The following is a 25,119-nucleotide window of genomic DNA, read 5'->3' as shown; positions in this document are numbered from 1 at the left end:
ACGATGTTTGTTTCCTCTTTGGATTTCGACAAGTATTCACTTTAGCTGTTTGACAATTCACCCGGATCCCCCTCCGTCGGGGTCAGATCTCTTTAGTACAATGTACGTAGGATATTCTTTCGGGTGACTCACGGTTCACCCCAGATGCCCTTTTTAAACACAATTAGTCTCCCTCAGCCAGGCTTGGATCAATTTCATGACAAGTATCGAAGATTTTTGAATGTGCACAGGGTTTCGCTTGACCCGTTGCAAGACCACTTCAATTTTACAATTCCTTCTATTTACATTTGTCCCCTTTTCGAATGAGCACTCGTGGTGACGGAACTACTCTATTTACGGTATCTATCTTTGCTTCAAAGTTCAGTCAATTATGTTCACATCACTTGCCACATATGTTTCATGCACTGTCCTCTTCAAATTTGTTCATACAAAGTTGCTGCTTGCAACCTTGGGTTCCAGACAGCCTGGGTTGGTATCAGTCTCAAACTCACTGGCTGTGCTGTTTTCACTGGCTTTTCTTTGTTTTAGGAGCCAAGGTCAGTACCAGAGCGGCAACTGCTTCGCCCCGCCTTGACTATCGAAGCGGGAGTGCCCCAGGTACCCTCGACACCCAATGCCGGAGTCTTCAGCTTTGATTCCATGTCTTAAGTTTTCTACTCTCGAAGGCTCATAAAAGTTGCGGTTTTTCAGTGAAAGGGTCAAGGGTACTTCCGTTGTATTCCTTTTCTGTCTCGCAGTCTTTAGCCTTGTATTAAGCTGCCATCTTGGAACGGCTGCTTCCTTGTGTGCTTTGCCTCGCTTAGAGTGTGCTTTCGTACACAGCGTTTTGTCCGTGTGGGGGAAGTGTGATGGAAGTCAGATGTGTGTAATCAGTAATTTCCTGACCATCGTATTGGGACATGTCAGGTATACGGCTCAGGCGTTAGTCTGTTTTCCCTCACGGTGAGTTGTCTGTGAGAAAGTGTTTGTGTCGGGAAAAGGGTGTGGGGATGGAATCCGAAGTATCCTACCTGGTAGGATGGGTTAAAGGTGTTATAGGCCAGGGGATACTGCGTCTTGCCATCCGGTGTCCCACTTCCACTCCCCAAAGACCCCCCTATCCACGTAATCCTCCCACACTGGTCCACTCCCAGGAACTGGATTCATAAGCGATGGCTGTGTCCTGGCCACCTGCATGACATATCTCCGGGGACTAGCGGGTGAGATAATTTCAGGTTTCTCACAATATTCAATATGGGCAGCATTTACTTGGGTTTATTCAAGTCGCGGTTTTCTTTCAGTTCGGTATTAAATATGAGTGGCATTTACTTAAATGCAGGAACCGTTAGTTACTTACAGTTCCTTCGGATCGCTCAGGTCACCTCAGTGTCTCCTGTCACTTACTGGCTTTCGCGGTTCCTCCCAGCGGTTTTCCACGTACAGGAAAACCTTCAGTTTGTTCGCCGGGCACGTCTCCAGACGCGTCCTGCACCTCTGCTCCACCCGTGGTCTGGGTCCCCGGAGTCTTCCCCAGCTTCAGCTGCACCCGGGTTTGGGCACAGACAGCTTTCCTTTCTCCTCCACTGTTAAGTCGGACAGCAGGCTCTGCCCGATAGCACATGGTTTCGGGTTCTGCAAAGCTCCTCAGGCAGGTCTCTCGGAAATCGTTGCCAGCGTCTCTACTCCTTAGCTCTGTCCAACACCGTAGATTCTCTTCCCTTTCTGCTTTTGGGCTCCAACTTTTATACTCTTTATCATTATTAACAGACTGCAGGTGAAAAGGCTATGGGCATGCAGATCCCTCCTCTTCGTCCCAGTACCAGAGTGGTGTTTACAATAGGAAGTGTGCATTACTCTTAGTTGCCTTTTCCTAGTCCCAGTACTTGATGGAAGATTACAGGGAAAAACTGGAAGGACTAACAATATCCCATGAAGACTGAGGGAGGGTCAGTGTTAGTGAAGGGGGAAATACCATGTCTAGCCTCCAGGTACCCTCTCTCCAATCTCCAAGGACTCTGCACCCAAGTGATCCTCCCTCATTTGTCCACCCCCCAGGGTCTGGATCCAAACACAATGGTTCTTCCCTGGCCACCGTAACAGAAGATCCCTGGGAAGCATATGTGAGAAGATTACCTTCACTGGGACCAGACAGTCGAAGCCATCCCCCCCACCCCCCAAATCCCCTACTCTGACCCACCCACAGAAAGCCCCCCCCTTGCCTGCGAAAGCTACAGCTTGCCCTGGGAAGGGGACTTCCATATAAGGCATTTCCGGACCTGAGAAGGCGGGAAGAAGGACAAAGAAGAAGCAAAATATATTCTGGTGCATCTTGGCATGTTAGCCACCTTTTTAGTAGCTGTTCGTGGAAAAGGCAAAAGTGCAGCAGAAACATTTCACAAAACAATAAAAATCGCACTGCTCTCACCAGCTTGTCTTGGGCACATTGTAAAAATAACCAAAAAGCCATTATATCATATGATAGGATACAAGGTATCCTAACTGCACTTCACTGTAAGGTGATGTGTCCAATTGTAAAAATATAAAAATCCATAGAGACAGTCTCTCAGTACTGTCAGTTTTAGGGACTAATCGGTTTCCCCATAAGAATGAGCTAAATAGGCAAGGGAAGTAAAGCATAAGGCGTTACTGTCCTCAAAAAGTTAGGACAGATTTCAAAAATAAGCAAAAAGACTGGGGGGTTTAGGACAAGAATCTGTGGAGGTGAAGGTGCAAAAAATAAAACATTTCCCAACAGTAAGATATGCATTTTTAATTTTGGGGGTGCTGGTCAGTCCCTATGTTTATCAGTGCAAAACTCTTAAGAACATTTGTTTTACACTGCACAGATCACCTTAGTGAGGTGTGGTAGGGGTACTTTGTATTCCCTTTTCTTTAAGTAACCTTATGGTTACTTGCATGATGTATCCTAGACAGGCTGCTCGCAGCAGATATTTTTCAGCCGTGATCTTTTTACTTACACATGCACGTTTCCATTTTACTGCATAATGCCTTTTAGAGTAAAAAGAAAAGGAATACTCTAAAATGTGCTTGCCACGAGATGTTGCCTTGTCGTTTTGCCAACTTGTCTTTTGGCTACCTTCTTGCCATCTTTTGCCGGATATGACATCTATGGTAATCCCTTTCCTGGGCAAAGCCTTGGTTTTCCCAGACATAGCAGTGTTATGGGTGTGTGGCTGAATGCGGTTGCTGGGACTATGGTCCTAGACCACATTTTGTTGCTGGGCAGATGTGGCGGCCTGAGGCCGTTAATGATTGGACCTCCCCAGCCAGTTTGAATGGTGTAGATCCTTAATATTGGTTGGCTCGTGGGCAACTCCATAGGCTGTAGAGGGAAATTGCGGACCTCCTGCTGGACCTCCATACCCACAAGCAGGAATCCGTCAAAGCCGGCCTGGCAGGAGCCAAGTTGGTGGTGTTGCATCATGGAAGCTACCTTCATTAATATGGCAAGTAGAGCCGTCTGTGTTGCCATGGACATGAGAAGGACACTCTGGCTGGGGGCAACAAGTTCAATCTTGACTTTGAGAGAATCTTAGATTTCCCTTTCGAGGGAGGTGACCTGTTCCACTGCACCACAGACGAGGAGCTGGACAAAAAGAAAAAGCAGCTCCCAGACAGCCAAATCACTGGCTATTCTTACCAAACCGGCAGCCAAGAATTTTGGGCAGGGCCAGTCTAGTTTGGACAAAGGCCATCCCTTAAGTGGGTTCTGGGGCTTCGAAGACCGCCAGGACGCCGGACCGGTCTCCAGGCCAGCACAGGCTAAAACATCAAAAGTCCTCGCATAAGGGATTCTTTCAGTCCCCCTCCAAGGAGCCAGCCTCAGAACCAAAAAAAAGCAATGACTGGACGTTGCAGATCCACAGCACCTGAATTGGGGCAGGTTGTCTCTCCACAGTCAGGCTTGGAGGGTACGGTTTGCGGACACCTGGGTGATTCCTGCAATCTCACTGGGCTTCCAGCTACTTATCCCACGTCGTCCTTGTCCCCCCCGCCACCCTCCCACAGATCAGAACATCATTACTCCTAGCTGAGATTTGCTCGCTTACTGCGAGCGAGATGGTAGAGCAGGTTCCAATCCCCTAACAGGGGTTGGGATTTTATTACGGCATTTTGCTATTGAGAAGAGCCACCATGCTGGCCTGCAAGTGGTGCTAGATCTATCCTCCTTAAACTTATACCTGCTTCTACAGAAATTCAAAAGCATGAAGCCAGCTCTAATAGCAAAGACGCTTTGTGAGGGAGACTGGGCGTGCTCCCTGGATCTGAAGGAGGTATATCTACTCTTTCCCCATAGCAGAGTCTCATTGACCCTTCATCGGGTTTTGGGTCATGGGGCCACTTTTATTTATAATTTTTTTTTAATTTTTTTATAACGCGCCTAATTCCATACCCGAGTTTGGTTTCGAAGCACAGATCCGGGATTCGAACCACTGTGGCTCTTCGTGGTCTTGCTTCCAAGACCAGTGCATTGCCCCTGTGCCATCCTCCATTTCCATGGATTTCGGATCAGAAGCAGGTTGGAGCATTGATGTTACATTTTGGCAGAAACTGGAAGGCATATTCTGGCGGCGTGTCTTGAAGCTGCCAACTTACATCTCAATGATCCAGTTAAGATATGAGCTGTCCTTAATTTCCTTACATGCCGGAGTCATGTGGAAATCCTTGATGGCATTCCGGAAGATGATTACTACGCCCATTCCACCTGCTTATCAGATTTTTTCAACAAGACCTGGAACAGGTAAATCAAATCTTCTTGAAGAGTGGAAACATCGCCTCGTACAGATCTTAGCTTGTGCTGAGTTGAATATCGATGATCTGATAATGAGACCGCAATCAGTGAAAAAAAAGTTTGAAATTGCAAATTGGATACAGAATAATGAGCTACGGCTTAAGATGGCCTCAACTTTGGATTCCGGAATAGGCAAACACAAGCTGGGTGCTCCATGTAGCTACCTAATAAATTGCCCGTCTAGACATCACCGTGAACAGTTCTTGCGAATTCGCCTAAATGTTATATATACTAGAGCGACGCTGCGGCTTCGTCATCTAAAAAAAGTAATTGATAAGTGTCGCTTTTGTCTGAACGAAACTGAATCCATAGAACATCTCTTAACAAAATGCACGAAGCTTACGTCAAAACGAATGCTGCACCTTGGAAACTTTAGTCCTGCGAATTCAGAGTCTCGAGACTGGTGGTCATATGCCATGGTTGGCAATTCCGTGAAACTATGCTGTGCGATAGTTGACTCTGTGGACTCATTAGAATTAACTACAACATCTTAAACTAAGATGCTGATGAGTGATTGAATGTTGGCACTGGCTGTTTCCCTTCCTTTTTTTCTTCTGTTTTTTTTTTTTTTTTTAGGAGGATCACTGTGATCAACTGTAAAGAAATGTTGTAATAAAAGTCTGATGCCACTGCAATAACGCTGTGACATTTCAGACTGACGTTTCAATAAAAAAAAAAAAATACTACCATTTGGCCTGATATCAGCACCCAGGGGCTTCCCAAGGCTCATGAATGCGGTGGGCCATCATGTATACATGTACCTCGATGTCTGGATAAGTCCGAGCAGGATCTCCGGAACAAGTCGGGTTTTCAGCCGGCAGGCCCATGAGCACACTCTGTGAGCTGGGGTTCTCAGTCAACTTCCAGAAGAGAGATACACAGGCGCCCATGCTCTCTCACCCACCCACCCACCCACTCACTCACTCACTCACTCACCCACCCACTCACCGTCACCCACCCACTCACCCACTCACAGGTCTACAATGGGACACACAGAGGCAATTGGTTTTCCCCACGAGGGAAAAGGTGACAACTATCAAGGCTGCTGCGGGTCACTTCCTCAGCAGGATGGTAACAAGGGCATGGCATTATCTGCACTGGTTTGGTGTAATGGTGGCCTGTCTCCTGGTGGTTTCCTACCCCAGATTATGAATGAAGCAGCTGCAGCTACACTTTTCGGCCTCCTGGGATTAGGAATTCGGGAGCTCAGGTGGCAGCTAGCACCATACCTGTGCACCTGTACCAGGACCTGGAGTGGTTGAGGCAGGAGGCCAACCTCTTGGCAGGCAAACCCTTCAGACCGCTCAAGGCGGATCACAGCATTACGACAGACTCCTCCCTACAGGGGTTGGGGGGACCACCCTGAGCGAACATGCAGTGCATGGTTTATGGTAAAGAGGTGACCAGCAAAACCATATCAACTGGTTGGAAATGCCAGCCATCTGGCTGGCACTCGGGCATTTCTTCCCATCAAGAGCAGAGTAGTGTGCATTTATACGGACAACTATGTATTATCTCAACAAACAGGGGGCACCAGTTCACCACCTCTGTGCAGGCTGGCGATAGTCATTTGGGAGTGGGCCATTGCACAGGACATCTGGATCTGGGCAGTGCACCTTCCGGGAGATTCGAACCTGGAGAATGACCGCTTTAGCCAGCTGGGTTCAGACAACTACGTGCAGCAGTTGAACAGGAAGGTCCTAATGGACATTTTCAGCAGGTGGGGGCACCCGAACATAGACCGGTTTGCGACTGAGACAACCCGGATGTGCCCGGGACTCCACGGAGGACGCCCTACTAATTCAATTCAATGGAATGTGGGCATAGGTGTTCCCTCCGACTCCCCCTCTCCACCCCCCCCCATTCACCCCCCACTCGTTCTCAACAAGGTCATCGGCAAGATCAGGGAAGCCTGCCAGCAATGCCTCATTCTAATAGCTCTGCAGTTGCCTGCCAGGCTGTGGTTCTCAGACCTGTTGCAGTTATTGGACAAACCTCTGGTACCCCTCCCTCTAGGGCTGGACCCTCCCCTGGTATAGAGGGGGAGCAGTGATCTACCCTTCCCCAGAGAACCTAGCCCTAGCCGCTTGGTTCTTGAGCAGGTAACACTTCAACATCTTCCGTTGTCTCAGGACAACTTGGAAATCATCCAAAATGCCAGGAGCCAGACTGCTCGGAAGCAGTACAGGAGCAAATGGACCAGATTCTGCTACTGGGCCAAAGAAATTGAAGTGGGCCCACTGGCTTGCATGCTAGACCAGGTGCTCTCATTCTCAGCTTATTTAGCTTAATCAGGCGTACAGGTGGACACTTGTGACGCATAACTGGCGGCCATATGGGCATACAGGAATTCGGATATGTATTCTTTTTTTTATCCAACCCAGTGGTGAAAAGACCTCTAGTGGTGCTAACAAGACTGAACCCACCTTTCAGGTGCCCGCATCCAGTCTGGTACCTTAATGTGGTACTCAGCGCCCTGGCGCACAAACCTTTTGAGCCCATGGCTACAGTAGACATCAGATGAGTGACTCTCAAGACAGCGTTCCTTGTGGGGCTCACCTCGGGTCGCAGAATCGGCGAGATTCAGGCTCTAGTGGCTGTGGAGCCGTACATAGTTTCATCGGTACAAGGTGGTACTTCGCACTCCTGCCAGGCTCCTCCCAAAGGTTGTCTCCTCTTTTCATCTCAACAAGGAGATTGTGCTCCCCACCTTCTTCCCTAATCCGGCAGAAAAGGTGTGCCACTGTCTGGACGTCAGACGAGCATTAAAGTTCTACCTGGCCAGGACTAAGGACTTCCCCAGATCAGACACTTTTGTCACCTTCGGAGGATCGAAACCAGGCGAGCAAGCGTCCAAGGCATCTATAATCAGATGGATGGTCGCGGCCATCCACATGGCGTGCAAGGCGTAGAGCAAGGAAGTTCTCAGGGACATGCACACTCACGCAATCAGGGCCAAGGCAGCAACGGTTGCTTTTCAACGCCATGTGCCACAGCAGGTGATCAGCAGGACAGCTGCATGGGCCACCCCATCAGCCTACTGCAAGCATTACTGTTTGGATACCAGCGCTCCGGCTGACGCTGCCTTCGGGCAGTCGGTTCTGCATAACCTGTTTGCATAGAGTCCACAATCACTCTCCTACTCAGGGCTTTCTAGTCTGTGGTAATCCCCATGCAGGATGGAGGAAAGGGGACCAGACCAAGGAGTAATTAAGCGTTACTCACTGGAGTGATTAACATGCTCTTAGTCCCCTTTCCTCCATATGTCCCACCATCCCCCTCCCCAAAAAGAGCAGGGTTGTTAAACAATTTAATATAGCCAACACATTAAAGGGGGCTGAGGTGTGGCGCTGGTGGGCGGGTTTAAGGGAGTGAATGCTACCAAGCCTGCGCTCCCACGATCCTATAAATTTAAAGGGAGTGTTACTTTTCTGGTGAAAACAGTTCCAGCCCCGTCCCTTGCGAGGGATGCCCATGCAGGATGGATGAAAGGGAACTAAGGACAAGGAGTAAGTTAGTCACTGTGGTGAGTAACACTTCATTTCAGGATGCATACAATGATGGGGCGGGGAGATGCCTGGGTACCAACGCCCATTCCACCTTGAAGTATAGCGAAAGTCCAGGGGAGCACATGACCACCTTGAGTACTGCCACAAACCAATCCCTGCTGATCAGTCTTGCATGCAACTATGTGCACATTATTCTGCATGAAACAATTTTCCACGTCCTCACACTTAACCTGTACTGCTTTCAAGTTCTTATTTAAGGATGAAATAATTTAGTGCAGCCCTGTTACTTCGTCTTTGGCTTGCTCGATCCTTGTTTTTAGTCAGTTATGCATGTGCTTGCCTTATCCAGTTTAAATGTGCTTATGCTGGTTTTTATATCCTCTAGCTTGACATTGATGGACGCGGAACCCTCCTGCATGCTGCAGAAGATCTGTTTCATATACGGGGCTGTAGATGCCTCAGAACATGACTCAACAGCTAAATCTTCAGGTGCTGTCCAGTTGATCCTGGCCACCTTCCTAGGAAATGCATAAAGACTGCCTTGCGTTTTGCCCCCACTGTGCACCATTATAAAACCACTCTGAGAGCTCAAGTAGACGCCCCTATCAAATAGCCAGCTAGGTTGTAATGCAGCCATAAAATCTGACATGTACAGATTGAATTTAAAAAAGCCTCTAGCAGACTTAATTCACCAGCCCAAGTTCTCGGAGCAGGCCAGACGTCCTCCACAGTCACTCACCTTAACACAGGAGAAACATGTGGCATATCTCCAAATCATTATATGGACTTTTTCAACAGTCAACAGTCCTGCAATCTCCCCTCAATCGCCACCACCAAAGGTCAAAAGAGCCACAGAACAGTGAGGTCCCCAGCCAGAACCGACACACATCAGTTCCATGGCCAGGTGGTCCCCCTCCCCCCCAATACCCCGGCCAGTTACTTGGTCTGCAGCGCCCTTGATCCAGCACTTCACACAACCTCACACTCCTTAGCCAGGGCTCGGCCGCCATATATGCGGGCGACACGATTCACCTCAAGGCCGCTGCCCCGTCCATGCCACGGATCCTACTCTCCGCTGCTTGGATGCACACTAAATCTTACAGGGATGTACCTGGGAGATTCTGCAGTAGGGCATAGGCTTTGGAGTGCACTATCTCGCGCCACACCACCTTGATAATAAATTATAAGTAGATTAAGTGTAGAGTTCTTCGACTGCTATGTTTGGTCGCTCGGCAGCACCCCGCCCCCACCAAAATGTTTGTCTGCAGACCACTGCAAGCTCATACAGTGCCTCTGGAAGTTGCTTGCCAGTCTTCTTTCATTTCTTGAAGAAACATCCTGCCTTTATCAGAACGGGAGAAAACCCAACAGGACGTAGGGCATTAGAAGAGAGATTAGAAACCTGCATGCAGAATTGACAATCCTCATGAAGAGGGAGATGCCACGCTCATGAGCGAAAACCCTGTGGGAGTACCAACACCCAGGAGCGGAGCTTATGCAAAAATCTAAAGGTTGTCTAGACCAGGAGGCACAAATGAGGCCGAAGGACCCAATCTCCCCAAACAATCTTACCGGGTGACCATCTGGAAATGGATACCGATCAACGAACATAAACCTTGGCCCTCTATGCCCTCCATCTTAAATGCACGTTGATCCCACATGGAGAACATGGGAAGGACTCCTTATGAATTTGTGATACACAATTACCCCCCCCCCCCACCCCTCCCTGGCCATCCATAGGTGGTTAAGTCGTCCGAGATTGGCCAGGGAAAGCTATCCAATCCTGGGAGAGACGGGGAGCTATAAACTGGGGGCAGAAAGCAGGAAGTGTGGCATACCAGGGTGAGGTCAGAGGTAGAGGATGAGCAAGTGACCAGCAGGAAGTAGATGGTGGGGGTGAACTGTGGAGGCGGATTGTGGAGGCGGATTGTGAAGCAGGGGAGGGTATTTGCTAGAGTGGAATTGGAAATGTGGTTTGAGTGTGCGTGTTTATGTGGTGATGGTTTAGAGGATGGAGTGTAAGGAGTAATTGTGAAGCGAGTGTGTCAGAGTGAAAGAAGGGTGCTTGAGTAGTGATTTGGGGGAAGGCAAGTTAAGTTGGAGGGAGTAGTAGTGTGCAGGAGCGATAAGTGCTTTGTGGAAGTAGTAGGTTTGAGGTAGTAGTTTTAGTTTGTAGGAGAGAAAAGTGATCTGGAGTAGTTGTAGTGTGGAGGAGGGAGTGACATCAACAGATGGAGGCAAGAGTTGGGAGGAGTGAAACATCCTAAGGCCGGGAGATTGTTTGGAGGAATCGGGAGGAGGGGCGAATTAGTGAGAGTAGAAAGGTGGTGAGAGTGGTCGTGTCAGAAATAACTTGAATCCAACAGTGTGAATGCACAGCACTGTCCCAAAGTCCCTTTAAAACGCTAACATTTGGATAGAGTAGGGATAGTTACAATGTACCAGAGGGAGTTTAGAAAGCTGGCATTTATACCATCCTCTCAGCCAGAATTAGCATTTTAGAATGTAGGGCTGAATGTTTCAATAGCATTAACCAGGGATTACTGATGTCTGGACTTGGGTGGGGGTGTCTTATCAAGATGAGAGACGATCGTAGGCCCCTCAAAGAAAGAATTAAATCCAAGAACCTTGAACCATCTCCGATTTGAAGTTATTATGCCATCTGTGAAACTAGTCCTTATGGCGAGATAGTATTATTTGCTTTGGAGTGAGGTGCATGCTCATGTGCATATATTGAGGGCTGTTTCTTTGTCTACCCTTCTTTGCCTTAATATGTGAATTGGACAGGCATGCTACTAGGACGTTCTATTTAACATACCCTTGCTTTCTTTGTAATGCAGACCATTTAGAACATGTCTTATTATAGTTTTGATCTCTTTGCTGTGACGGCAACATTTTAGAATCTTGTTCATTGTGCTGTTAACCTCTTTGCAGTGAGGCCTACGTTTGAGGAATGTGGTACGACAGCAGGCAAGAAGCTTGAATTCACCCGCTCTGAGAGTGACAACTGGCGCCACTTGAAGGAGGAAATGAATGGTGGAGAAGATGAAGAGAGTGGCATCTGGCGGACCACTGTGCCCCGAAAGGAAGGGGATCGGTGGCCACGTCCTCCTAGTCCAGGTGAGACACTGGGTTTCAATTATGGGGATACTGACATGGTAGAAATGATGCAACAATGGAATATTTGAGCGTGACGAAAGGAAATTGTGCTCCTTGACTATAAGGCATGAGCAGAGCAGAGTTTGAAAACTTGATATAAATCCTATGCAAGCAAACAGAACATTTCTCTCCTAAATTAGCTGTGGCCTAGGTTGAAATACATGTGCCAAAAGAAGTGCATTCCAGTGAAGGGGGTCATTTGAACTTGTGATTTTTGTTGAAATGCCCTTGTTTGTCCTCCTCACTCCCTTGCTCCGCATGTTAGGCAGGATTTCTTACATGATACTACTGTTTTGTTCCTTTTATAAACCGTCTGACCTTCAAGCAAACTGCTGACTATCAGATGTGTGGCAACACCCCGACTTTAGGGGGTGTCGGAGCACATGTACAGCTAGACAGCTAGAGGGCAGACCTCTCATTGCAAAACAAGATTCCAGCATTCCTAAAGGCTACCACATGACTTGTGTGCCATGTCCCAGGCATGCAGAGGTCAACTATGCGCCTGCAGCCATTCTTGGATGAACAGAGCACAAGGAGGTGAGATGTAGTAGCACGTTAGGGAGGGGAAGAGAAGGAAGCTGCTTGCCTACCTCTTTTGCAATTATCCAATATATTATCTGAGGGCCCTGTGGCCTCAAAATATGTCAATTTGTTGCCGCCTTGGTGCAAGGACAGTAATTTCCATCTAGTACCTAATCACCATTGTACAGTGGCAGGATAGGACTGATGCAAATTCTTAAATATGACACTAGTCACTAGAGTGCGACTCTTGTGCAGTCTTGGCAGTAGATCAGCTAAATGCTCTTAAGGACCAGTGCACTGTCAGGATGATAAGCAGGTTGCAGTGGGACCGCACCAATGGCCCCTCAGGTAATGGCGGCACTAATCCCCAAAGCATGTGACAGGAGGACTGTAGATGCATTAAAATTCCCATACCGCACTGCAGCAGTATCGAAACAGAGCACAATCTTGAATTTTCCAGCGCTAGTCACCGGAGAAGCCTGCCAAAGTGTAAAGCAATAAATTACCAGATAGCATTGCAGCAAAATTAAACCAGCACTACAGTCTAATGCATCAGTTTAGCCTCACTATTTATTTTACAAAACACTGGCACAGGATAACTCTGCCTCGTGCTTTATTAACAGCGTAGTTAAACAGAGATCACTGATGTAGGGCTGTTCCTGTGCCAGGCATGCATAACTAAAATTAACGCATTCTCGATGGGGGCACTATGCATTTAGCCAATACAGTAACTTGCACTGTAGTTCTGTAAACAGCACTTGTGATTGTACAATTGGGGGTGGGGGGGGTCGAATCCTGTTTGAACTGACTCTATTGCCTCCAGAAAGGCCTGTATTGAGGGTTTTTCTAAGCGTGCATAACAGTGGTGCTGAGCTGCAAAAAGTCTAAGTGTTAGGACTGATTTTCTATTCTCTGGCCTGGTGCACAGTTGTATAGCAGGCCAACCTATATTGTGACTGGACAACTATGGGGTGCTGCAGCCAAACCAGTTCAGGTAGCAGTGACAGGCAGTCCAGGCTTAGTTCTTCCGAGGTGGCCGTTCACACTATGGGAATCTCAGATTACACTTCGACAGGATGTATAAAAATACAATTATTTATTATCCCAAACACACTATAGAAAAATGTCTACTAGCAAGTTGAGTTATCACACACTAGTAAAAATAGATACATGTATACATTCACTTATTAAAAGGACTTAATATTCAACACAAACTCATGCAAAGGAAAGGTAAGATTATATTATGCACTTATAGGTACACAGAGAATGATCCCGAACTTAAATTGTCCAGCCCTAAGTTGTCTGGGGCCTTTTGCCCAATAGCTCAGGTAAAGTTCCACAGAATCTTTGAAGCAGGAAAAAGTGCAGGTAGGGTCTCTGGGGTCCAGTGCAGTGTTCTAATTGTCAGAGTACAAGTGCTAACGGCAGTAGCCCCAACTTTCAGAAGTCTTGCGCAAGCAAGCATTGGCAATGCCAGTATTGTTAAAATAAAGTTTATTATAAACCCATTGACTTATAATGGGAGTATAGGGGTAGGTAAGAATATCTGTACTCCGATTCTTCCCCAGACCTGGCAGGACAAAGGAAGAGGGCCTGAGGTTGCTTTACCTGCTGAAAGTCACAGTCCTTGTTTGTCAGGGGTTTGCAGGTTCTTGCTGATCTGCGGTTGGTGTCTTTCACTTTTGCAAGGACTCTCCATTGAAGTATGCAGCAAAACTCGATGAAGGATCCCTCTCAGGACTGGACTTGGGTCAGGTAAGTGATTTCGGACTGTGGTCACCGCAGCACAGCGACTCAAAGGGACTCAACTGCCGCAATCTGACTTTCCCCTCCTATCCTGGGTCCCCTTGACGCAAGGACACCGAAGTTTTGCAGAGGTTAGTCTTGTAGGGCCAGCTGAGGATCCCCCAAGTTCCATGTCGGACCTTGGTCGGAGCTGCGGGAAGCATGGTATCCCAAAATTGGAGCTGGTTAGCCACAGGATGGTCCCGGGGCACTGCCGAAAGCTCTTGGTTGCACAGTACTTTGCAGACTTCAGGAATGGATGTTCCCTGCACTCCAAGCATCGCAGCTCCTTTGCCGTACTGCTAAATATCTTCAGCAAGACAGGGCTCCTCCAGGACCGCAGCAGAAGTTGTTAGCCAGCCTTCCTTCGGACGGGTCTCCGATTTCATCGCAGGTCTCGCAGCTGGATAGAATTTTTGGCTCCTTCAGGTTTCTCCAGGATTTCTGAGGAATGGGTGCAGGGGTCCTCTTCTTATCCTAAAAGCCAGATATGAGCAGCTGCCCTCACTAGCCAATGATAGGACTAGCCCCCACACACACACCCCAGCAGTGGTCCAATCAGGATCACTAGCCAGAACGTTCATGCATACGACTCAGACACACTGAAACCAGTTTGTGGATTGGGATCAGACAATCCCAGCCCTCCAGTATCCCGCCAATAGCTTCTGCTTTCCAGGGCACTCTAAGTCCTTGGAAGGATTTTCCTGACCTCTCAGGCCAGGAAGAAGGCTAAAGAACAAGATGGCGAAAATCTCGTGGGACGCTATGCTTGACCAGTAGCCAAACATGGTAAACGTGGTAAGGATGAACCGAAAAGTCCTAAAAAGTGGGGAAAAGTCACGGATTCCACCAGCCTATCCTTTTAGCACTGCTAACAGAACCTTGCGGGCCCTCAGCGCAGTGTGCGGTAGGATCCAGCGACCCCTCAGCCTGGCAACCAGTAACTGTAGCTGCAGCTGCCTCGGTACCTGCACTGGTACTAGGACCTGAAAGGTCCCTCCTGCTCTTACGCCTCCTGGGGGAGGAGTCGCCCTTGCAGGCTACTTGGTGCATACAGGTGCCCCCTCGGACCTCAGCCCCTCGGGTGTAGACCCGGTAATAGAGCCTTGTGGCCCTTCAGCGCAGTCACTGGTCGGCTCTAGAAACCCTCGGCCTGACGGCCGGTAGCTGTAGTAGCCTCGGTACCTGCACTGGTACAAGAACCTGAAATGTCATTCCCGCTCTAGGTGTGAATGAAAACAGTGCCCCTACCTCGGGCTTGGACTTGTCCTGATGAACTCCTTCGAGTCCTCTGGAGGCAAACTTCCGAAGAGCTCCCTCCTTCAGGGCACGTGGTGTAAGCACGTCGCACATGGTACAGGACTCCCAGCCGTGGTCAGGGCCAAGGCAGAGGAGGCAGCTACCAGCTGTCAGGCCGAGGGGGGTCTGGAGATCCTACCGGGGACTGCGCTGAGGAGCAGCAAAGTTCAATTACCGGGTCTACACCTTAGTACCGGACAAATGTAAGATGGGGCGCCTGTACGCACCACACACTCCGCAAAGTTGTCTCCGTCCAGGAGGCACAAGCACGGGAGGGACCTTCCAGGTTCTTGTTCCAGTGCAGGTACCGAGGCTGCTACTACAGCTATCGTCCACCGGGCCGAGGGTTCTCAAGATCCTACTGGTGACTGAGCGGAGGAGCTGCAAGGTTCTATTACTGGGGAAAGGCTCGAAGGGCTACCCCTTAGTACCAGACCGATGTCTGAGGGGGCGCCTGTACGGAGCACTACTGGCAACATCGTTGAGGGCAATCAGCCTACCAGGCCCCGTCCTGAGGTGCAGGGTAGGCCTCCACCTCCACCACCACCAGGAGTCTTGGAAGAGGCGGGGCCCAACGCGGCAAGCACCCAGACACAGGCACACAGTATGCAGCCCGACAAAATGGCCACCAGGCCAGATAAAATGTCAGCTCATCAGACACCATCCCCCTTTGGGGAACAGGTAGGGGAACGAGTTTCCAGGTGGGACTGGTCTTCACTAAGTATGGGGCCCACGGTATATCCTTCATCGTTGCAGGGCTGATACACCTCGTAGACAGAAGGCCGAGTGGGTTTAGGCCGCAGCACTCTCAAGGCCCGGCGCCTCCAAGCGCTTTACCGGCCTGTGAAGACAGGTTTTCTTGAAAAGCCATGACCCTCATGAGGTCTCCGCAGAGGGGTATCATCCTCAAGGAGGTGATCAGGGACATATTCCCTCTGGTTCTGTCGCTAGCCCACACAGCCACTCCGCCCTTGGTTGCAGCGCCTCCGGCTCCCATGCCGCCAACGGTATTGGCAGCCCCACAGCCTCCTTCTCAAGAGCCGGCTCGGGTCAGCATGTCACAGCTTAAACCCCATTCGGCACAGCCTACCAACAGGCGCCTCGACGGCAAGTTTAGGCAGCTGGAGGGGGGTCCCCTCTTGCTGTCGGCACACTCACATTCCTTGGCCACTTCCGGTGCAGCGCCAGGCACGCTTCAAGGAAGGACTGGTGGAGGCCAAAATTTGTTGCGCAGGACATAATGAAGTCCACCGTGGCGCACATTGACACCTCAAGCCGTGCCATTTGCACCGCTACTGGCAAGAGGACGGCTGCCGCTCTACGGGCGACCAAATTCAACCCGGACTCCTAGGAACGCATACTGGACCTTCTCTTTGGGGGTGGGGGAGGGGCGACCTGTTCCGTTCCACTACGGATTAAGAACTTGATAAGAGGAGGAACAGTGCTACGACTGCTGAATCCTTATCCATCCTCACTAAGGCTGCCCCTAAATCATGTAGCCAGATGCACGCCCATGCTGGCGCACAAGGTTTGGGGACCCTTGGATCCTCACTGCAGTGTCCTCGGGCTACCGCCTACTGAACCCTCCTTTGCCTCTCTCCTCCCCTTCTCTCCCACAGATTGGGACAATAACTCTGTGGGCGGACATTCGCTCGCGCGAAGAGAGGCAGGCAGTGGAAGGAAGTTACAGCCTCTGTGTGCTCTGGGCTACTATTCACAGATTTTCACCATACATTGGTTACCCCAGAGCATATTGCAGAGACATTGTGCACGGGAGACTGGATGTGCTCCCTGAATCTGAAGGATGCTTACCTTTACGTATCGACCTGCAGCCCCATCTGTCCCTTCGTAAGGTCAGAATCATGAGCTTCCATTTCCTATGCAAGTTTCTACCCTTTGGCCTCAATTCAGACCCCAGGTTCTGTACAGGTTGGATGAAACCGTGGCAGCCCTACTTGGGGCCCAGGGTCACTACGCTTATCCATGCCTAGACTAGCTCATTAGGACAAGGTCTCCGAAGGCAGTCCCCCCCCACACACCGCCTCCGCCCTTACGCTTCCACTACACGAGTTGGGATTTTCCATCAATCTCAAAAAGTCACAGCTGGAGCCCAGGCAGACTCGAACGTTCCTGGGCCTCATCTCGGATACAAGCTCTGAGAGAATGTTCCCCTCAAAGGACAGTATCACAGCCATCAGAGGTCCATGGGGCATTTTCTCAGCAGAGCAGTGACCTCGGCATGGTGGTACCAACGCCTAAATTGTAGTTGCACTGCACAACCTCCTGGAGTCAGGAGAAGGGTTCCCTGACAGAGCTGGTCAGCATTCCACTGCTTCTCCGTCACAACCTAGTCTAGTAGAGCACAGACAACACCTTACGGATAGGCAGGCCCTTTTTATCAGCCAGCTCCGCAGGTTACCATCACCACAGACTCAGCCCTAGCAGGATGGGAAGCTACCTTGGACAGCCAGTGTCCACGGACAGGGTGCTGTCTGGAGCAGGCGGCCCATTTCAACTGGCTCGAGTTGATGGCCATCTAACTCACCCTCAAAGCCTATCTGGCGGCCATCCGAGCCTACCGGAACCCAGAGGACTACGTTTTATCTCATCCGGCAATCTGGTGTTTAAAAGACATTTGACGGGCCTCACCATGCTCTACCCGACCAACAAGAAGCCACACCTTGTGTGGGACCCCAACATGGTGTTTGGCGCCTGTACACACAACGCCTTTGGGGCCAATGACATCCGCATACATCAGGCTAGTAACCATTAGGACAGCCCTCTTGGTGGATCTTAAGTCTGCACACTGTCTCGGCGAAATCCAAGCTCTGATGGCATCCGAGCCATACACTACCTTTCACAGGGACAGGGTGGTCCTCAGGACGCTCCCACGTACTTACCTGAGGTAGTCTCTGCGTTCCATCGAAATGAGGAGATAATACTCCCTACTTTCTTCTGTTAGGCAAAGTTTGAATGCAGTACCCTCTGGGAGCACTACAAGCAACTATGACTACAGGTGTAAGCAACCCAACCTTTGGTATACGTCTATACTACACAGTTTTGGTAGCTTGTTGAGCAGCCAGGCTTATCTCAAGAGGGGAAATGCAGTAATGATGTTACACAGAGGTCTACAATCACAGGTGTCCAAATAAACTTACACTCAAGGTGTCTTGAAGGAGGCAATCCTATAATAACACACAAATATACTTCAATACTGTACAGTCTAAGTTTCTGAATCAGATAAGACCCTTTTGGGGTGGCCCACAGACACAACCTACAACCACAGGTATCTTTAGTAACAAGGGTGCTGGGGACATGAATATCTTACTGTTGGCATTCAGAATACTTTTCAGTAGGAGAAAAAGGCAAAGGTTATTACAACATAAAAGGGTACAATTATTCTTAGACAGTGCAAATACTTTGAGCTCACCAGAAGAGTCATTTCAATTCAATAGGCTTGGCCAAAGTCAATGGGCTAAAGTCTTGGATAGGACAAAGCAGCTCTGGTAAGTAGACAGAAAAGTCTCTGCAGAAGTTCTTAGAAGTAGTTTGTAGAAAGAAGAATCATGTTTTGAGTCACAAGCTGATTAGGCCTGTGAGTTGCGAAAGATTCAAGCACTTTCACTGCGAGAGGTAAGTACTCTGTCTCGTTTTACAGTACCTTTCAATGAAGAAAAAGAGGCAGCTGATGACTCAGATCTCACTGTTCCTGGGCGTCAGTCGTGGGGACAAGAGGGAGGGAGGACGTCGGGGGACTCCTCCACTGGGACAGGCAGAAGCTCGCAACTGGCAAACTTCAATTTCAGTGGCTGTAAGTAACGCACACAAACTGGTGTCCCTCTCCCTGGTTCTACGGTTTCCTGCAGCAACTCTGTGGAAATGCAACCAGCTCTGAGAGAATGTCTAGGTGGCTTACTTTGATTGGTCCCACTAACTCAAAGGAAGAAGTCGTCCTTGCAGGGGCTCTCTGTCGAAGAGAACTTGGCGAATCGGACCTGCAGCAGGGCTTCCACGGGCAAACCAATGGTCCAGGAGTTGCAGCAGCCATCCTCTTCAAGATCTTCTTTGGTTCCTTCGTTCCAGTGGTCAACTCTACCTTCCAAGCCAAGAGACTCACCTTTTATTCAGTTTTCTCCCTTTCATTCTAGCCTAACTGTCCCTCAACCAGCAGGGTGGCTGTTGTGGCCGGACAGTCAGCCAGCCAATCACCACAGCGTGCATTTGGGTCTCCTAGGAGACTAAGCACAGGGAGTTTCGGGCACCTCCCTCACTTCCTGCCCTCCCCAGACACTTGGGCACCAGAGGCGTTCTTCACTCCTGAAGCCTGCCAAAGGCGAATGAGCAGAGACCAAACCTGGTTTGGCGCGTAGAGAAAAACTCCAAGGACCTTTCCAAAAAGAAATGGCGAAAAAAGATGACAGGGACCTGTTTTAACAAAGGGGGCTCAGACGCCAACTTGAAAAACGTTGCTCTCACGATTTAACGTTACCGGGGCTACGAATAGTTCGCAGTCGGGAAAAATCATTGTAGTTTGTTGTAAAACCACTGCCGCCAGCCATTCTGAGAGGAAAGGGTAGCATTTGGCTGCTACATGAGTATCTAGACATAGGGGATACTAAATAATCCCTCCAGCACTCTATTGTAAGTTGAGATCCTATCACTTCCAAAAACCACTTATATTAACCAGTATCTTTTTTAAATGATTGTTTTAGTGCCATGGGCTTTATTATAAAACTGTTGCACTGTATAGTACATACATTTAAAAAAAATTTTTGTTTATTAAACTTGGATTCACGTCACAGATACACAGGCTCTTACCAACAGATACATGGGACAGTGCAAGTTATATTATACATGCCAGTACAGTACACAAGGTTGCGAACTAATACAAGAATAGAAATTAGATGTCAAGCATTAGCCTTTGAGCAGTACTACTTGGTGGGTAATATCCCAACAGCCAGATCCGGACACTGTGCCAGTAAGACCTCAGGGGGCCGATATCCTTGGGTCTCGTGCTAGGACCACCCAACAGTCCGTAGTCCTTATCAAGTTTGCTTTCCCTGGTCAGACAATCAAGCCATGTACGAGCATCCGGGGGAAGGTGGCTAATCCACTGCATCAATATGCATTTCCTAGCCACTATCGTGCTTGTAGTAAACAACTTTCTGCTCGAGACCGGGACCCCCGGGCAGCCACCCAAACATGCAATATAACAAATTGCACGGTACATTGTAGTCCAATACCTCCGTAAGAATGCCCGTCACCTGACTCCAGAACTCCCCCAGTTAAGGTCAGGACCCAGAGCATATGAAGATTGTCAGTGGCTGGTCTCTGACATCTTGGGCACGCATCACTTTTAGATATGTCAAACAGAGCATGACGAGCTGGCGTCCAATATACCCTTTGAAGGGTTTTTAACAGAATTAATTGCAGTGTAGTATTGCACGCTCCTTTGTAACCTCGAGCACGTCATAGCCCACTGTTTATTGGTGAATGAGGCCCCTGCATCCTTCTCCCACCGCCCCTACAATTCAATATCACTTTTGGGGGAGTCCCATTAAATCATTCATAAATATTGGATATCAAATACTTAGATGCCAAATGAAGAAGGTACTTCAAAATTGAGAGGGGTGGGGGGAGAGTCGGGAAAGCAGGGGACTATGCATTAAAAGCATCCGTAATACGGAAATAAGAAGTCTACTTAAGCCATCCGACCCCCATTTTAGCTTCAAACAGCTCCTGTGACACAAACTCCCCCTCTGGATATAAATCCCCATTTGTTCCTATTCCCAGCCCCCACCACTCGTTCTCCGTCTTATCACAAGTGGGGCCAAGACCCTCAATCCTCCGGAGATGGAGCCCCGGGTCAAACGGAAACTCAACCCCCAGTCTCCTAAGAGCCCTGTTCCATGCATACACCATGTATGCGACTGTGTCAAATTTGCAATTATCTGCTACCTTCCTGGATACTGAAATGTTTCAATACAGGCGTGAGGGTACAACAGCAAGCCCGGCATCCAGAATGAAACAAAGTGTAATTGGGCTGCAATGAATTACAACTTAATGTTGGGTGTTCCTATGCCCCCTTTGTCCCACGGTAGAACAAGGGTCTTCCACCCAATCCTAGGGGGTTTTAGGGTGCATGCTAGCCTGACCATTAACCTCAAATTACTGAAGAAGGATGTTCCAGGCCACACTGGGATATTCTGAAACATATACCTTGGGGATCACCAGCATTTTAGTAATTGTGACCCTCCCGAACTGTGACAACGGTTGCGTGCACCATCTGTCCACCATCATCCTCTGGGCATCTAGGTATGCTAGATGTTTCTCTGCCAGGAGAAACTGAAAATCAATACTAACCTTCACACCCAAATATTTGACAGAGACCTGTCCGCATCTGAAACCTTCCCGCTCCACTGGTTTCTCCATCACCGCAGTCAGGAGGGCTGGCGGCGGGGGGGGGGGGAGGGGGGGGAATTTTTGATTTAGACCAGTCCACTCTGAGGCCTGAGTACCACCCCAACTCAGCAACTTCTTGTGCCAAATGCTGCAAGTTCTTCCCGGGGTCCTTAAAATAGAGTATTGTGTCATCAGCATATAGAATTACCAGTTCCCTCATACTCCCTCCCGCCAACCCATGATTAATATGGAAAGTCCAGAGTCTGGACGCCAGTGGCTCTATAGATAAAGTGAAAAGGAGTGGGGAAAGCGGGCAGCCCTGCCTTGTACCCCTACCCAGAGCAAACGGCTCTGAAAACTTCCCGAACAAACCTCTTCTCGCTGATGCGCCAGAATATAGTAGGTTCACTGGTGAGAGAAAGTATGTTGCGGTACTTAGAACCCTCAAATCTCAGATGTCCCCATTCAACAGAGTCGAATGCCATTTGCATATATCCAGGAAGAGCTGCAACAGCGTGTACCTTTGGGTCATTCTGAACCAATTTGGAAAAGCATCTACGCAAGTTTAACGTTGTTAACTTCCCTGGAATACAATGTGATTGATCCACATGCACCAGACCAGAGACAAATGGGAGCAGCCTTTCCACCAGGACGTTCGCAAAAATCCTTGTATCCAAATTGAAAAGAGAAATTGAACGGTACCAGGCACAGTGTAGGGCAGCGGTATTCAAACTGTGGGGCGCGACCACCGCCTCTCGCTTCGCCAGCATTGCATAGTACATTGGAAATGCTGGCTGGGTCACTGCCGGTCTGTTTGTCCGAGGGGGAGCTCCTGCGCCTCCTCGCACATACGGACAGAGCAGCCTGGAGCGGGGAGTTTCAGCACCCACACACAGGCCAATGCAGAAGGTACGTTTATGTTCATTGTTTTTATTTAAACATGTGTATGGATGCATGTATGCTTATTTTATGAGTGAGTGTATGATGATGGATGCTCGTGTGTATGATAGTGATTCCTGTATGAATGTGCAGCGCTTCGATACACATAATTATGTTGATTGTGTTAGTCCCAGTGGGGCCCAGGTAACATGGATGGTATCTTTGTACTGGACATCTATCATAGATGTCCAGTAAAAAAATGTCATGCCTGCCCCCTGGGCCCCCCAGCACCAATTGTAAACTTTTTGGCTATTTACCCATTTATTTGTTAAAAGTATGCTCTACAATGCAACATTTTAACCCATTATTTAAAAAAGATTCACAGGGTGAAATCTCCCCCGACCCCCTCTTTATTGGTTTGGGCTCCCTCACTATGCTCATTCGCTATGGCATTTTTGGGGGAATAGTTATGCCCCTCTACTTAAAAAAAAAAATCACCAGCAGCCACTGCCCTCAAACTGTGTTGGGAACGGGATGGGGGGGGACCATGGGATAGTGGTGGGAGCAGAGTGGGGAGAGCCCAGGGTGTGTGATGGGGTGGGGAGAGACCAGGGACTGGGTAGGAGTGGGAAGAGGGAGCCCAGCGACTCTGATGGGAGCAGGAGATGGCGCGCAATATTTACTGTCCATTTGGCATTTCTGGGGGTCCCAACCTGCCCAAATTTTGCTCAGGGGGGGCCCGGGCAAAAAAGTTTGAAGACCACTGGTCTAGGGTGTCTATCTCATCCTTCAAAAGCAGGATGATCACTGCTTCACGTTGCGAGGGGGACAGCCGACCCACCCCCAGTGCCTCCTCCCAGACTCCAAACATATGTTTAACCACCTCCGACCCAGTCTCCTTTCCGCGACTAACCCATCTGACCCAGGTACCTTAGCCAAAGGAAGAGCCTGCACAGCTGCCAGTATATCCTCTACCGTGATTGGCTTTGCCTGCATTAGTCTTGCCTCTGGGCCAAGTCTACGCAACTCAGCAGATTCGATATATTCGGCAGATCCACAGCCTCTGTACCACCCCTTAATGCATACATATCTTTAAAATATCGACCAAAGGCTTCCAATATATCCTCAGATGCCGCCACTATTCCCATCTTCTGGCGTCTAATCGCTGCAATATCCGGGGCCCTTCTCTCCTTGTACAACATGGCCGCCAGCAAGCTCTGTGGTCAACCCCACCCCCGCCCCCTCACCAGATCTCCTTGCTTTTACTGGCAGTGTTGGTTATTTATTCTCCCATTCGGCAATGTCTTTCAACCGGCCGAGTGTCATCTTCAAATCAGCCCTGGCCCTGGCATCATCGGCATCAGCCAACGGAGCTTCAGTTAACTTAAGCTCCCCTTTCAGACTTATTAGTTGCCTCCTAATTGTTTTCAGCCTACCAATATCCAGGGAGACACACCTCCCATGCAAGGCAACTTTAAATGCCTCCCAAACAGATGCCATCGAGCCAACAGAACCCACATTCTCTTCAAAATATAGATGCACAGTGTCGGCCACCTCACTGCAAAACACTACATCTGCCAGGGCCGCTGCTTTAAATATCCACTGAGGTCTGGGTACCATCTCCCTCCCCAGTTCCAAAGACCACAGGACCGGGGAATAATCTGATCGCATTCTTGGGAGTAACATACAATCCTTCGTCATCCTCATCAGGTACGGACCTACAAAAATATAACCTAACCTGGACGAAGTGCCGTGGGCTGATGAGTAGAAGGAGAACTCTCTCGGCCCCGGATGCAGCACTCGCCACACATCCACCAGACCGAACTCTGTGACACCCGCCTACTTGGACTGCAGCCTGAGAGGCCGGACGGGCACTCCCCCCTGATCTGTCCAACAACGTCTCCATAATAACATTCCAATCTCCTGCCCAGACAATATTAGTATGCATATACTTGTAGCAGCTGGAGAGTAGGGATGCAAAGAACCCAGGATCATCTACATTAGGTCTGTAGATATTCACAAATGTCACTGAAATATGGGCCCTTAACAAACCTACCCCCTGGATCAACCAGCAACTCCAGCATGTGAAACTGTAGTGCCTTGTGAATCAATGCCAAAACCCCAGCCGAGTAATTGAAATAAGAGGTGTAGTATTAGTTGAAACCCCAGATTTTTGCGACCCCCATCATTAGCCCTCCTCATCAGGTGGGTCTCCTGCAACATGATCACCTTGCCCCCATGTCTCTCATAGTAATTAATCGCCTTCCTAGATTTCCTTGGTTTTTTAACCCATGTACATTCCAGCTTATAATGTTACAATCTGCCATACCTCTTGAGAACTCTAGCATTTCGTTTTGCACCAGCACTCCATGAGATGTGAATCCATTTGTAAATTAAATCACTACCCCCCACCCCTCTCACAATCCTGCATACTTCAGCGGTCCCCGCCAAGACCCACCCTCTCCCACACTGCCCAATGCTCCCTAGCAGTGGCAGACCCCCAACCTCCCACCCAACCCCAACATTTAACAGCTGGGCAACTGCCCGTGGGTGCTGGACACAACAACCTAGTTTGCACAAACCTCATCAGTTCCACCCTGTGTGGGAGAGGGCCTATTTCAACAGTATACTTAGCTAATGGCCCATTTCGTTCCACTGTCTGATTCAAACCACAGAAGAACACAAAGGGCTGTGTGAAACCAAAGAGGAGAAGAGTGAAAACCTTGCAAAGGCGTACCTCAGAAATCCTACCAAGATACACATTCATAGCTG

General features: G+C 49.1%; 1 protein-coding gene across 5 annotated transcripts in view; it reads left to right on the top strand.

Annotated features, from left to right (window-relative positions):
* Positions 1 to 25,119, top strand: part of GIGYF2 (GRB10 interacting GYF protein 2) — a 2,415,541-nt gene that overhangs the window by 1,072,072 nt on the left and 1,318,350 nt on the right. For all 5 annotated transcript variants that reach the window (XM_069617902.1, XM_069617899.1, XM_069617900.1 and 2 more), the window contains one exon: positions 11,236 to 11,421. In XM_069617902.1, coding sequence (XP_069474003.1) covers positions 11,236 to 11,421 — 186 coding nt within the window. The remainder of the gene's footprint in view (positions 1 to 11,235; positions 11,422 to 25,119) is intronic.

This window comes from Ambystoma mexicanum, chromosome 10 (assembly GCF_040938575.1).
Source record: "Ambystoma mexicanum isolate Mex_15411 chromosome 10, UKY_AmexF1_1, whole genome shotgun sequence".
Lineage (NCBI taxonomy): Eukaryota > Metazoa > Chordata > Amphibia > Caudata > Ambystomatidae > Ambystoma > Ambystoma mexicanum.
This window is presented reverse-complemented; position numbering and strand designations above follow the sequence as displayed.